A 14,893-nucleotide genomic window follows, 5' to 3' on the forward strand; every position below is an offset into this window, starting at 1 on the left:
CAGTTCTTCCAAATTATGTAACAATTTTATAAATGCAGACTCCTGAAAATATTTATGCTGAGTCACAGAATAAATAAGTAGGAATCCAGAGCCCTGGCATTTATAATTAAACACCCAAAAACTCTTACTAACCTAATCCAGATGATACTACTGCAAACACATTTCTATGCATAACTTTTAAGCCAAATCGTATGGCTTATTTGGTATGCAAACAGGCCATGTTCACATACTGCAAACGCATTAATAGATTTCAGATTTGGGCAAATACTTAAGATAAGTATCCAAAATATTGGAAAAGCTAATGGTTGGTTGTCATTTAGAAACCTAGAATAATTCATATTTTCAGCTTTTCTTGAGATGAAGAGAGGGGATCAGTGTTAAAAAGCTGGTAACCTTGCTTTCATTGTTTAATTATACTTTTGCACAGTCCACATAAACAACAATTCCTTTAGGTTCATAAACCTTCATGTTCCCTGACACACACTTCACATCAAATTCATTGAATCAGTTTCACAGATCATTTTGGTTACATTTATTGCTATAAACTCAAAAGCAGAAGAACTCAGAAATGTATCCCAGTATCTTTGCTAACTCTTGGCGTCATATTCTTTTCTGCTCTGCTTTGTGTCCATTGTGCTCTTTTTTTTCTGTGTAAGTTTCTTAACTGTAGAATTCTATTCCTCTGGTGTGTCTGACAAACCTTCAGATTTTAATGTCATAACGTCAGTCATAATGTCATAATGTCAGTATAAACTGTACATTTTATAATCCATGGTATGTGAGGGACTAAAGGCCCTAAATTACACATAACTAATATTTTTTGACTGTTGTCTTTCTTTAGAACCACAGAAAAACAATATAGTGTATGGTATGTTCTGTTAGTTTTATCACTAATTTTCCATTATGGTGTATATTTGTAATTTTAAAAGGTATCCAAATCTTAAAATCAGCCTGATGTATTTTTTAGATTTTCTCTTAACATTATTGGTTGAGTTAAGCCTTAAGGCTATTTTTGTCTGAAATGACATAGGCACAGTTTAGTTTTTTGTTCAGAGGTTCAATCTGTTTTAATTAGTCCTTGACTAATACAATACCCAAAACACCAAACAATATTAAATAATACTAAAAATAACATAGTAATTTGCAATGCAAATATTATGCTAAGTGAAAAATGTGTTGTGTAATCATATTTATTACAAAATCATAATGATGCTTTTCAAGGTTCAAGTGTGTCCAGAAATTACAGAACTCTACTTGTAATGCTACATTTTTAACAGAATGTAACAGAATGTGACAGATGTGATATGGATGCCCTACTTGCCAGAACATTGAAAGTTTTGGGAAAAAATGCTATAATGTGTAACACCTAGAGCTCAGAGACCACTGAACAGGCTCTAAGAGAAGAATGGGACAGTATTCCACAAAACAGCATCGGTAACAGGATCTTAAAGCAAAAGAACCATAGTTAATTTGCCTATGTAATTCAGTCAATAAAATGCAAGCACACCTGCTAGGAAAAAAAAAAAGATTTTGTTATAATTTAGTGACCTTGTATTAATTAGTAGTACTTTTCTTTTGATGCTTAGGACATACTCGCAAAATTAATAACATTGCATGTCAGAAACTGGCATGTGAATAGTGAAGATAATTAATGTAGTTACAGTAAATGGTGTGTGGATCTACACAGAATTTAGACTCTACACCTGTGAGTCCACGATAGTTTCAAGCTGACCATGATCCTCACCAAGACAGGATGTTTACTGAAAATAGATGTACGAATAGTATTATTTACTCAGCATATGCTCTTACTGTATATACAGTATATACTGTATACTGTATATGTGAAAAAGTAATGTTTTAATTAAAGAAGAAGAAACCAAACTACAGTAGTTAAAGAATTGGAAAATTGCATGAAGGTGAACAGTACCTTTCAAAAGTATCGCCCTTCCAGTAGTATCCCATTTTGTTCAATTGCAATGAAATGTACAGTATACATTTGGTGCAGCATGGCGGCATGGTGGTTAGAGTTGCTGACTTGTAGCACTGGGACCCTGGGTTAAATTCTGGACCTGGGGTACTACAGTATCTGTGTGGAGTTTGTATACTGCATTTTCCTTATGTTCACATGGGTTTCCTCCGAGTGCTCTGGTTTCCTCCCCCTGTCCAAACACATGCTATTAGGTTAATTGGCTTCTGGAAAAATTGGCCCTGCTGTTAGTTTATTTGTCTGTGTCAGTGTGTGCTCCGTGATGAACACCCAGCAGGGTGTATCCTGCCCTGCACCTGTTGCTTGCCAGGATAGGCTCTGGCTCCCTCTGGAGATCCCTGTAAACCTGTATCAGATAAAGTGGTTTTAAAATAGATGGATAGATATACACTTTTTTAAAAAGAATACTTTGAATCTACATGTAATACTGAAACTGAACACATACAGTATATGAGAGAAATAAGATGAATAAACTTAAAAACTGCTAATGAAAATCCAAAACTAATATAAAGTATACTGATTGCATACTGTAGGTATTTACTCCCTGAGTCAGTTCTTGATGGAAGCCTGTAATGAAAGCAGCTGTGAGTCTTTTTGCATAAGTCTCTACTAACTTTGCACACTCTAATTGTGCAAGTATTACCCGTTTTTCTTTGCAAATGTGCTCAAACTCTGTCATGCTGTCTCTGTCAAAAGCAAGTTTCAAGTCTTGCCGCTTATTTTCTGTTAGAAGTGATAATTCAGACATACTTTCAACTAAATGTGCAACATACCAAATTAATTTTATGCACTGAACTAATTTACATTTACCCTAGCAAAGGGGGGGGGATACTTATCAATAACTTTAGTTATATCAATTACTTTAGTGTTTTATCATTGCATTTATTTCTAGCACTGAGCTTATTTCAACAATAAATGTGTTCAGTTTGAGAAATCAAGTTTGATTAAAGTATTCATTTTCACATAATGCAAACATCATTTGTAATTGAACAAAATGGTGCATAATTGGAAGGGAGTAAATAAACAGGATTTTAATCAGATTATAATGGCAGATTGTATGCACTTGTTAACATACATCATCTAACATTGTAGATGCATCCCCCATTCACTAAGATTTTTTCCTTTGATGCCACAAACTTAATCACAGCTAATATCACTCCCACCTTCAGACTAAGTTGTCCCCATATTCACATGGGTTGCATCCAGGTACTCTGGTTTCCTCCCACAGTCCCAAAACATACTGCTATGTTCAGAGAAATTGGCTTCAGAGAAAATTGACTCTGGTGTTAGCGTCTGTGTTTGTGTCTGTCTGTGGCTTTGAGGGTGTACCTTGCCTTGTACCCATTGCTTGCCTGTTAGAGGTGGTTAGAAGATGGATGGATGGCGGTTCAGAGGAATTGTTTCAAAAATGGATCCATGATTCCTGCCCACCGTGTTTAAAATATGTACTTAATAAATCTATTTTCATACTTTTTCAAGATTCTAGAAGATGTATGTGTTTGGATGTCTGTGCACAAAGTCAGACTTACCTAATATTACACTTTTGTTACTTTTTTATTTTTTTCATCTATTATCTATGTAGATTTATATTGGAGAAAATATATCTCTAAAGTTCACGTGTGACACCTGCCTGCAAAGCTAACCTCATCTGTCTGGGTAATATAAAATTCTGGTTATATTTTCCAGCATATTATCCATTTTATTTCAGTATTTGATCTGTGTGTCTGTCTTTATAAGAATAAATCATTTTATATTCTGCATGACCTGTATCAATGTATCTTTCTTTCACAGAAAGGCAGTAAAAGCCACATTAGTTTTATTGCCTCTGCTGGGAATCACTTACATGCTGTTCTTTGTGAATCCTGGGGAAGATGACATCTCCCAAATAGTTTTTATTTATTTTAATTCTTTTCTTCAATCATTTCAGGTAAGAACATTTTTTTTTTGGTGGCAATCCCCAAATCAAGAAAAAGCTCATTAAACATGATCCATTTTGTATGTACAGCAAGAAACTACAAACTACTTTTGCTTTTTCTATAATGTTTAAATAAATTATTCAAAAATAATATTGCAATTGACATTTGTTTTTATTAATAAAGGTTTATTAACTTTGTAATTTGTAATCTTGTTTCTATTGAAAATTAAATCACATATCTAGACATAAAGAAATCTAAATCTGTAACAAGAGAAGAAATTAAACAACCAAGAAATACAAATTTCCTGCTTTATAATACATTAGTAAAAAAACAGAAAGTGAATTAGGTGTGCTTCCGTTTTACTTCATACATTTAATACAGATGAATACAATAATTAACGACATTCACATGAAATGATAAATGGTATTCTGTAAATCCAATGAGTTACGGTATGTGTAAGTTTTCAGGAATACTGTACTAGGAATGTGTTAAAACAAACCAGACCATTATATTTTAATGTGTTTAAAACAATAAGTTAGCATTTTTTTTTATTTTGTAAAGGTAAAAATGTGGAATTGGCAGGAAAATGTGAACTTAGTAAATGAATATTCAAATGTGTCATTCTTGATGTTTTCCAGGGCTTTTTTGTCTCAGTATTTTACTGTTTTCTTAATGGAGAGGTGAGTCCACATTGCACATAATTTCATGCATAATGAGCAGTTAGCTTAACTGATAGACCAGTAGCACATTTGACACAGAGTTTATCAAAGTGTTATACCTTTATAACAGTTTACATTTACAGACATAATAGATGTTGCAGTGTATTTTAACCTAGATGGAAAACTAAGGAAAAAAAACTGTCAAGGAACTAATGTAAATGAAACCTTTCCAATAATGAAAATATTATTACCAATTGGAAACCAGAATATGAAAAAAATAATACATACTTTAATATATACTATTTAATTATATAAATATTATAAATCTATTTTAATATATACTGCAAATTATGAAGAGTTACAATCATGCACAAATTAATGTAAGTCATGGGTAAAGGGAACATGCCAAATTTATCCTTACTTAAAATGATTTGTGAACAAAAAAAAAGTTTCATTGGAGGGGACATAATTGTTATGTAATTTTAGTGCATTATGTTAAGATGCAGATTACATTCAAAAATGTTTATCTACTCATAACTTTATCTATGCATATACTGTACATATTATCCGGCTTGAAATCTTGTTAAAATTATCATAATAATTGATAGAAATTGTTAAAGCAATTGACTACTGCAACAACATAGAACATATACAGTGGTGTGAAAAAGTGTTTGCCCCCTTCCTGATTTCTTATTTTTTTGCATGTTTGTCACACTGAAATGTTTCAGATCATCAAACAAATTGAAATATTAGACAAAGATAACACAAGTAAACACAAAATGCAGTTTTTAAATGTAGGTTTTTATTATTAAGGGAAAAAAAATCCAAACCTACATGGCCCTGTGTGAAAAAGTGATTGCCCCCCCTGTTAAAACATAAATCAACTGTGGTTTATTACATCTTTGGAAAGCTGAGTTCAATTTCTCTAGCCACACCCAGGCCTGATTACTGCCACACCTGTTCTCAATCAAGCAATCACTTAAATAGGACCTGCCTGACAAAGTGAAGTAGACCAAAAGGTCCTCAAAAGCTAGACATCATGCTGCGATCCAAAGAAATTCAGGAACAAATGAGAAACAGAGTATTGAGATTTATCAGAGATTTATCAAAGCTTTGGGACTCCAGCGAACCACAGTGAGAGCCATTATCCACAAATGGCAAAAACATGGAACAGTGGTGAACCTTCCCAGGAGTGGCCGGCCGACCAAAATTACCCCAAGAGCGCAGCGACGACTCATCCAAGAGGTCACAAAAAACCCCACAACAACATCCAAAGAACTGCAGGCTTCACTTGCCTCAGTTAAGGTCAGTGTTCATGACTCCACCATAAGAAAGAGACTGGGCAAAAATGGCCTGCATGGCAGAGTTCCAAGACGAAAACCACTGCTGAGCAAAAAGAACATAAAGGCTCGTCTCAGTTTTGCCAGAAAACATCTTGATAATCCCCAAGACTTTTGGGAAAATACTCTGTGGACTGATGAGACAAAAGTTGAACTTTTTGGAAGGTGTGTGTCCCATTACATCTGGCGTAAAAGTAACACAGCATTTCAGAAAAGGAACATCATACCAACAGTAAAATATGGTGGTGGTAGTGTGATGGTCTGGGGCTGTTTTGCTGCTTCAGGACCTGGAAGACTTGCTGTGGTAAATGGAACCATGAATTCTGCTGTCTACCAAAAAATCCTGAAGGAGAATGTCCGGCCATCTGTTCGTGACCTCAAGCTGAAGCGCACTTGGGTTCTGCAGCAGGACAATGATCCAAAACACACTAGCAAGTCCACCTCTGAATGGCTTAAGAAAAACAAAATGAAGACTTTGGAGTGGCCTAGTCAAAGTCCTGACCTGAATCCGATTGAGATGTTGTGGCATGACCTTAAAAAAGCGGTTAAGGCTCGAAAACCCTCCAATGTGGCTGAATTACAACAATTCTGCAAAAATGAGTGGGCCAAAATTACTCCACAGCGCTGTAAAAGACTCATTGCCAGTTATCGCAAACGCTTGATTGCAGCTGTTGCTGCTAAGGGTGGCCCAACCAGTTATTAGGTTTAGGGGGCAATCACTTTTTCACACAGGGCCATGTAGGTTTGGATTTTTTTTTCCCTTAATAATAAAAACCTTCATTTAAAAACTGCATTTTGTGTTTACTTGTGTTATCTTTGTCTAATATTTCAATTTGTTTGATGATCTGAAACATTTCAGTGTGACAAACATGCAAAAAAATAAGAAATCAGGAAGGGGGCAAACACTTTTTCACACCACTGTATATATATAAAAGTTATTAATGGATACTGTGATGTCACGGGTGTCTTGTTTCTCGTACACGTATAGTGTAGAAATGAACAACCCAGGACGACAATGTGACACTCGAACAAACTCTTTATTACTTAACCTGTAGGTCCAAACCCGTTAGCTCCTACATTCACTATGAGCTGTGACCCTGAGCAACCGTTATTCCCACTCAGCCCTCCACCAATCAACATGCAGTTTCACTGCTGACACACACAGATATTACAACAGGGGGTAATGGCCAACACTGTGGGCATGGAACAGATGTGTTCACCTCTCCAGACATGCTCCTTTTTAGGAGCAAGTAATAGGTTTATTCCATGCTGAAAAAAAAGGAAGAAAGAGAACACAACGTTTCGGCCATGGAGCCTTCTTCAGGTGTGAGCCCACCTGAACTACTACCCACCTGAACTACCCACCTGAACATGCTCCTTTTTAGCCTGATGGGGAACTTTTTGTGTGCATTACACACTGTCTCTATTCTGCGTGCACTCGCTCTTGCTTTACATGCCCTCCCCTCTGCATGCATTCACTCTTTCTTTATATGAACTTTCCTCTGAGTATGGTGTTGACTATGGGCCCCTTGTCGGACCACAGGTAATGCTCACATCTCAGGCCCAGAGTCTACATCTCTTTCACTCCACTCTCCTTCACAATCTCCTCTGAGACTGTTTACTAAGGTCCATTCGCTCATGGTTTTCCAGGCTCGATGTGTTTCACCTTCTGTTCTCACTCTCTGGCTAGTCCCTTCCAGGAAGAAGTCTCTAGGTCCCTTCACACAAGGTTTCCCAGGCTTGATGAGCTTCACCCTTCAATGACAATGTTTTGCAAGGGGCCTCCCTACTTCCCTCTCTACTTCTAGCTTCCTTCACCTTTGCTCTTACATTGGAGCTTCTCTCTTCCTCACTGTTGGATGTTCTTCTGTACTGTTACACATTTTGTCAGGGCAATAGGCTCCTCTACTGAGCACAGCCCTTGGATTTCAAGGATCCTCTTCCAGCTGTTGGCACATCTCCCAGTACCACCAGGCTGAGTCTCAAACATACAGCTTCCAGTGCCTCATACTCGCCTCATACTTTCCTACATTAACAACATCGAGTCACTTCCACACCTCACTCCATGTCGAGACTCATCACACTTTCCCTAATTAAAATAACACACACCCACACAACCTCTCTGGCACCTCACTCTCATGCCCTAGGCTGTGTCCCCGCAACTACCAGCTCCCAGCTCCCAGCTCACATTCTTCACATGGCCCCTGCTGCTAACTCAAAACATGGCTGTGGGCATATCTTCTCACTTGTCCAACCACCACTGCTTCTTCACACACGCAGCTGTCAGTGCACCTTCCCAATGCCAAACCCCAACCAGTTCGTGCAGCTGATAGTGCTTCTTCTCTGTAACCAGCCACCACTGTGCCTCTCATACTGTGCAGCACTGTTGGCATCCCCACCTCGTCGCCACTGTATGCTAATCACCAGAGGTCTGCAGCCCTACTATACAATACTCCATATGTCTTGGAGGAGCCTACTACCCCCAAAACTCCAATCACACTTGTACTCACATTCTAACTCACAAATACACTCATACAACGGACTCCCTGACAGTGCTGCTCTCATTTTATAACAGGCTGCTGTCCCTTTAAATCTCCCAATTCTTTAAGGCTCCATTTTGAAGGCTAACATGAATCCTCTGGAATTGCCATTCACTCTTTGTTTCCCTCATTGGGGTTTGTCTCTCTGTTGTTTCCACTGTCTCCTCTGATACTGTCACTCATCTTCCACCCCCATATAGGGGTATAGCTGCAGCCACTAGTCTACTTTCTCTTTATCTTCAAATGTAGACAATGCCGATTGCAACAGCGTTTCTCATTTGTTGCTGACCTGCTTCAGCCTGGCTCTCTCACTGCCAAGCTTCTGCAAACAGGAGACCTGATATCACTCGGCCGCCCATCTTGATCTACAGCTTACACAAGACTTAGGTCTTGCTTGGTCTCTGCTGAGGGCAGTAATTCACCTACTCTTAAAACTCACTCACAACTGTATCTCATGATTATTCCGACTCAGCTCAACCGTGGTTAACTAGGCAATGTGTCATTTCTCAATGAGGGCTCCACCCCTGAAGGATACATCACCCTGGATGGCATTACAATACATTTTACGGTAGTACAGTGCCACATTGCTTAACATTACTGCCTTGTAGTGCTGGTGTCCTGGGTTTGTACTCCTGGGGCACTATCTGCGTGGAGTTTGTATGTTCTCCCCATGTTTGTGTGGATTTCCTCAAGGTGCTCAGGTTTCTTCCCACAGTCGAAAAACACACTTGTAAAAAAGTAGGTTAACTACCTTCTGAGAAAATTATCCCTTGTATGAGGGCATGTATGTCTGTGTCTTTCTGCTCTGAGATGGAATAGCATTATCAACTATGGCTTAATTCGATTATACCTCAAAAGTGTCAATCCTGAAGAAATTATGATTTGTATAAACCTTAAAGTTGGAAACAGCTGTCTGCACTAGTTGACGTAAGAAAGTCTTATGAACCTGCAAAAAAAAAAATGATAGGTAGGATTAGCAGCTTCAACCGGGGAGGGGGTTAAACAGGGAGCCTGAATGAGAAAAGTGCAGTAATTCATGTATCTGTATAATGAATTACATAAAAAGATGATGATTCACTACCCTTCACAAGGAAGGCCAAACTGAGTAGGCAATTGTTAGAGCTGTAAATGTTTCGTATAAGGCAAGATAGAAAGAAATGAAAGTGTTGTTTGCAGGTTTAAATTAATAACTTTCTTACCATTTCACAATTAGCCGCTGAACCCGATTACACATCAGAGCTTTTGTTATCAAAGACACATTTACATTAAATGGAGTTGGTATGATGGGGAGAGCTGCATCAAACAGAGAAATAGTAAAAAAAAAGCAGCTTAGTAAGAAAAAACTTTAACCAGATGAAGATGACTATTAGGTGAAAATTCGGATGGTATCCCAAGCCCCCTTTATTTCAACTTTATTAGTGGAATTCACAGATTCTTATGGCAGTTAATTACCTCTGAATGGACAGAAGTAAAAAGTAGAGGCGACTAAATTGTGTGATTGAATCCTTAAGGCATCTGCAATAACATTTCCTATCTGAGAGAAGTGAGATTAGAGTTTATAGAATCTATTTTCATCAGAAATGCTTGTAGTCAAATGAAAGCAAAATCCTAAAATATCACTCTCTTTGTGCATGTACGTTTGTAGAAAAGGAGATACAGATAATTATTAAAAAGTGTTAAGTGACCATGTTTATTATTTCATGACTGACCATGATACACTTGTAATTTCCTTGATGTGTTTGCTCATGCTATTTTAAACTCTTAACTCTTACAACTGTGTTGCATGCTTTTGCTTGTTTCCTCACAAATTTATACATTTTCCATTTTTTATGTCTCATGTTGTTTCAGTCATACACATTTCTCAGTGCTCTCAATTTTTGACAGAATTTATTCAGGTTAAAGCCTCTTCACACCCATGTGTTAATATAGGCTTCACTCATTAGCTGAAAGAACTTAATCTTCCAAAATCGCACAAGCGCAACATGTTGTGTTGTGTGTTTTATTGCATACATTTTCTTTTCATTTATAAATATTAAAAGATCCATATGCTTCAATTCTGGTTTTTGTTATTTAAATTCAACATCTTCGTGTGAGGTACCCAGATGTAGCAGTTTAATGAAGCCACCATCTTGGCACAAATGTCTGCTCCAAAGGAGTGGTATAGTGCCATAATAAATATCTGCTAAGTGGTAAAAGCTGCAGAATGAGGCACAGCTGGTCTGAATCCAGTGTGATTCCACATGAGAGAAAGGAGATGTCAGGATAGAGAGAAAAAATAAAGTTATTCACAATGGATTGGCCTGTATGATGTGTTGAAGTAGGAGATAGATACAGCTTACGCAAAAGAAGCTGAGAAGCAGGTATAGCTTCCTAAACTAGGCCTGATGGAAAACATTAGCACCCAAATGGAGCATAGCATTGATTGGCAAAATAGCAGTGTACAGTATATTTTCCTCAGAAAGGAGTCTTCATGGCCCAGATTGAGACTTGAGGATACACTGTCTTAACATCTGCAGACAGATAGTGTTTCTCAGAGAATAAGATAAGAGTGAGGAAACAGCAAATCCAGCTGCTGCTACAGTATGTCAGAAATGCTACAATATGTTAGGTTTGTTATAGTGAGGCATTCCTGGGCAAGGATGTTAAGGGAGTGGTCTGGTGGAGCAAAGATGTTGTGACAATAAAAACAATGTGCCACACATCGTTTGTAGAGTTTTACCTCAACTGTGTAAAAATCAAGCAAGCTTTACCTTGCTAATATCCATCACACTTAATAGAAAAAAGTTTATTTATTTTCATTTCTCATATACAGCAGATTAACACAGCTTTTAATCAGTGTTTAGATACTTTGGAATTCCATAATTAGTTTGTTGAATTTGCACATACAGTATGAATCAATAATACAGAAGAGCTCCACATTTAAACAATGAATAACTAGATGCTGTAACAAAAACACCAATTTTATCCCACACTTTTAGTTTCTCTAATTGATTACTCAAAACAATAATCATATGCAAAGGACATAGACAATATACAGGCTGACAACAGTTGGACAACATCCAACTGCCAAATTTTTTTCTAACATTAACTCACTGCAAGAAATCAAATGTGATAATTAGAACCTGAAACCTACAGCACAAAAATACATTTTACTGGTTATAACACTATACTGTAATTGCACGGAATCCTGAAATGTAAGTTACAAAACATAAAAATTCCCTCCTCATATTTATTTTAAACAAGATAATTAGTCAACCTACAACTTGCTTTCCATAGAATGCAGATCATCTGGGAATAGATACCAAATTCACCTACAAAGTATTAACATTTAATAAATTACACATTGCATTAAAAGACTACAACATGAAACACCTTTTGACTTCTGGATTCTGAGTTCAATTTGCAGAAATAATAACTTATACCAATATGCTTCATGTTTTATCATCGCATACACAATGAAATGTCAAATATTGTTTCACCTCAGAATAGTACCTAATGTATAACAGACTTGTAAAGATCATATTCTACATTTTGCATTCATTTACAAGATTTATTATTTAAAGTCCATTAGGTAAATGTCATTGAGAGCCACACAAAGATTTTTAAGGTTTAAATCAAGTCCCCCATTTTTAACTTATACACATTATTGTTTCATATTAAATTAAAATATTGATTAAATATCTTAAGTTCTAAAAAATCATACGGTTATTTAACTGTAGTCTATATTTAGGAACATCTTTTCCAGGTAATTTTTCAACATCAAACAGATGTAATTAAACCCAACAGCAATGTATTTTCTAAAATCAGAGTAATGAAGACTACAACCCAACAGAACACACTTTGCCATTTGTAAAGTGGGAGTTCAGATAATATATTTCTTAATGTTTCTTAGTGTATTTTACAGACAATAAACACATTTTATTTGAGTACCATGAACAGAGATCCAAGAATAAATAATATATTTTAGGTATTACATGTAAAGAAGAGAGAGTGAGTTATTTTCAGCATTAACAAAAATGAAACAATACTTTTTTTGTGTAACAGTTCAAAGAAAACATCTCATGCAGCACTGTAATTGAATTATTAACATACTGTACAACTAAGTGTGGCTCATATTGTAATACATTTTTGCTTTACAATTACTGAAAAAAATCATTGTTTGTGTTAATCATTTTTAATGTTCTATTTTTATGTTTTATGTTTATGATAATATGAAACATTATCACCAGTGTGTTATTCCTGAGATAAGCATGTCACATAATTACAGATCCGTGTTGATCCTATAATGCATTGTGTTAATTACTTAACAGGGTTGCTAGATCTGAAACTTTTATAATTGAGGAAATAAGTGTCATGATTTTCACTAACCAATTAGTTTAGGGGTTTTAAATGCCATCCAGGCTGTATCCTGCATTTTGCCTGTTTCTTACCAGGATAGACTCAAGCATCCCATTGTTAGAAAATTGATAGATGTATTACTAAAATGTATTACTTAAAAGACTGATAAACTGGCATAAATATGATTAATGCCAAGCACAACTGTAGCTTAAGTTCTAGTTGGGAGCCCATCAAAGTGTGGGGGGGCTTATTTGAGTTGAACACTAGTTGAAGGTCACTTGTCAATCATCCAAGGATAACCAAACCAAGAGAAACTTGATGGGTGGAGGACAATTTACTTATTGAAATTCCAAGCAATCACTGACTATGATTACTGGGTTCAAAAGATACTACATAGTTCACTCTCACTGATCTGCTCTCCTGAATGCAACATGACAAAAGAATGATCTCTATGACTGCAACCACCTTTGTACAAGTAAGAAAACTAATTTTTAGTTCGAGACACCAGGTCAAGAAAGAGTGAGTATGTGTGTAAGCAAAAATGTCTCTGCAACAAGAAAAAAAAACTCAAGAACCAAGTATAATTTTGCTTATAGAACTAAACTGATATGGTTGAACTTTTGTCAACAAGCCTGACTAGCAGAGTATATATACAGTAGTAGTTGCGGTACACCTTGAAATGAACAGTTTCTACCCCATGCCATCTCACTCGATTGTAACCGGATCATACCTTGTGCATAGTGTTACACAGCTGAGCTGCGTGCAACACTAACCTTCTCTGGGAGCTGTCTTTAGCACCAAGTTCTCTTTCTCTGCCAATGCCAAGAGTACAGCTTGTTGCTGAGAAGGAGATTGGATCACAGCTGTGATGAGCCCAGTCCACTTCCCTTACTCAGAAGGATTTTCACATTTTCAAATCTCCACCTAGTACCACCTGGGCAGAGTTTTTTTTTTCTAGACTTATACTATATTTCACAACAATAACTCCTACTTGTAGGAGAATATGAATGTGACTAATTAAAAAAAATAACTTAAGAGGCTGACCATATCAAATGGTATAGTAGATACACTGATGTTTTTACTACATTGGGATTTCCTGAGGAATTGATTAACCTTTTTAATTAAGGCAGACTCATTCATATACAGTATATACTGCTGCTCTTGTTGGTTTAGTTTGTATGTTCAGTCTGTTCAATCTCCGTGCCATTATTGCTTTTTTTATTTTGTCTGATTACTAGTAGCTATAAAAGTACCCTCACAATTTACTGTTCCAAGTTATAAATTATTGTTCTATCACATCCATAAAAAATAGTACCATAACACAGGATGATACAATAACTTTCTCTCCTGCTAATATTAACACGATGGAAAATACGGATACTTTTTTTTTCTTTCAGGTGCGTTCTGCTGCAAGAAAAAGGTGGCACCGCTGGCAAGATAACCATGCTTTGAGGGTGCGAGTGGCCAGGGCAATGTCCATTCCCACCTCACCAACAAGAATCAGCTTTCACAGTATAAAGCAAACAACAGCTGTGTGACCCTCTGAATCAGGAGTGGCCTTTAGAACATTTTTGCATTCTGTTTTGATTATATCTATTTTATTATTAAGAGCGCAGGTTAGCTTTTATGTTTTGTGAACTGGTGTGAGTTTTGTATGATAAAAACCCCAAACAATATGTTATAGATTTAGTAAATCACAATTTGAGAAACCCTGCCGGCCTAGGGTTATTTCAACTACCATGTTAATGCTGAGGTATGCCTATCAACGTGTGAAAGCTACAGTAAGTGTTATGGTTATGGTGTCTTTTACACTAAGAAATGTTGCCTTTGTAAGTTTTTGAAATCAAGTTCAGTTCCCTATCCAAGGGAATTGAATTTGATTCATATATATGTATCGTACAGTATGTCTTTGGATTTTAGCATGCTGTGATAATTCTGTGCATACAATATATTGTGAATGACCCCTGCTGTAGGGTTGTTTCATGGAAAGTCAGCATGAAGAAACAATGACAAAAACATGGAGAGTTTCTTTAAGATAAATTTTATTTTTTTTATTGTCAGTGCTAGTTTTTATTTTTGGCCATAGAAAAGCTGTTCTTGAGTTAGTAATACA

At 36.4% G+C, this 14,893-nt stretch overlaps 1 protein-coding gene across 1 annotated transcript in view; it reads left to right on the forward strand.

The window, feature by feature from the left end:
• Positions 1-14,318, forward strand: part of LOC148832737 (corticotropin-releasing hormone receptor 2) — a 32,729-nt gene extending 18,411 nt beyond the window's left edge. The window contains exons 7-9 of the mRNA XM_088918788.1: positions 3,779-3,914; positions 4,542-4,583; positions 14,178-14,318. Coding sequence (XP_088774914.1) covers positions 3,779-3,914; positions 4,542-4,583; positions 14,178-14,318 — 319 coding nt within the window. The remainder of the gene's footprint in view (positions 1-3,778; positions 3,915-4,541; positions 4,584-14,177) is intronic.
• Positions 14,319-14,893: the final 575 nt, after the last annotated feature.

The sequence above is a fragment of the Atractosteus spatula genome, chromosome 6 (assembly GCF_055471065.1).
Source record: "Atractosteus spatula isolate fAtrSpa1 chromosome 6, fAtrSpa1.hap1, whole genome shotgun sequence".
Lineage (NCBI taxonomy): Eukaryota > Metazoa > Chordata > Actinopteri > Semionotiformes > Lepisosteidae > Atractosteus > Atractosteus spatula.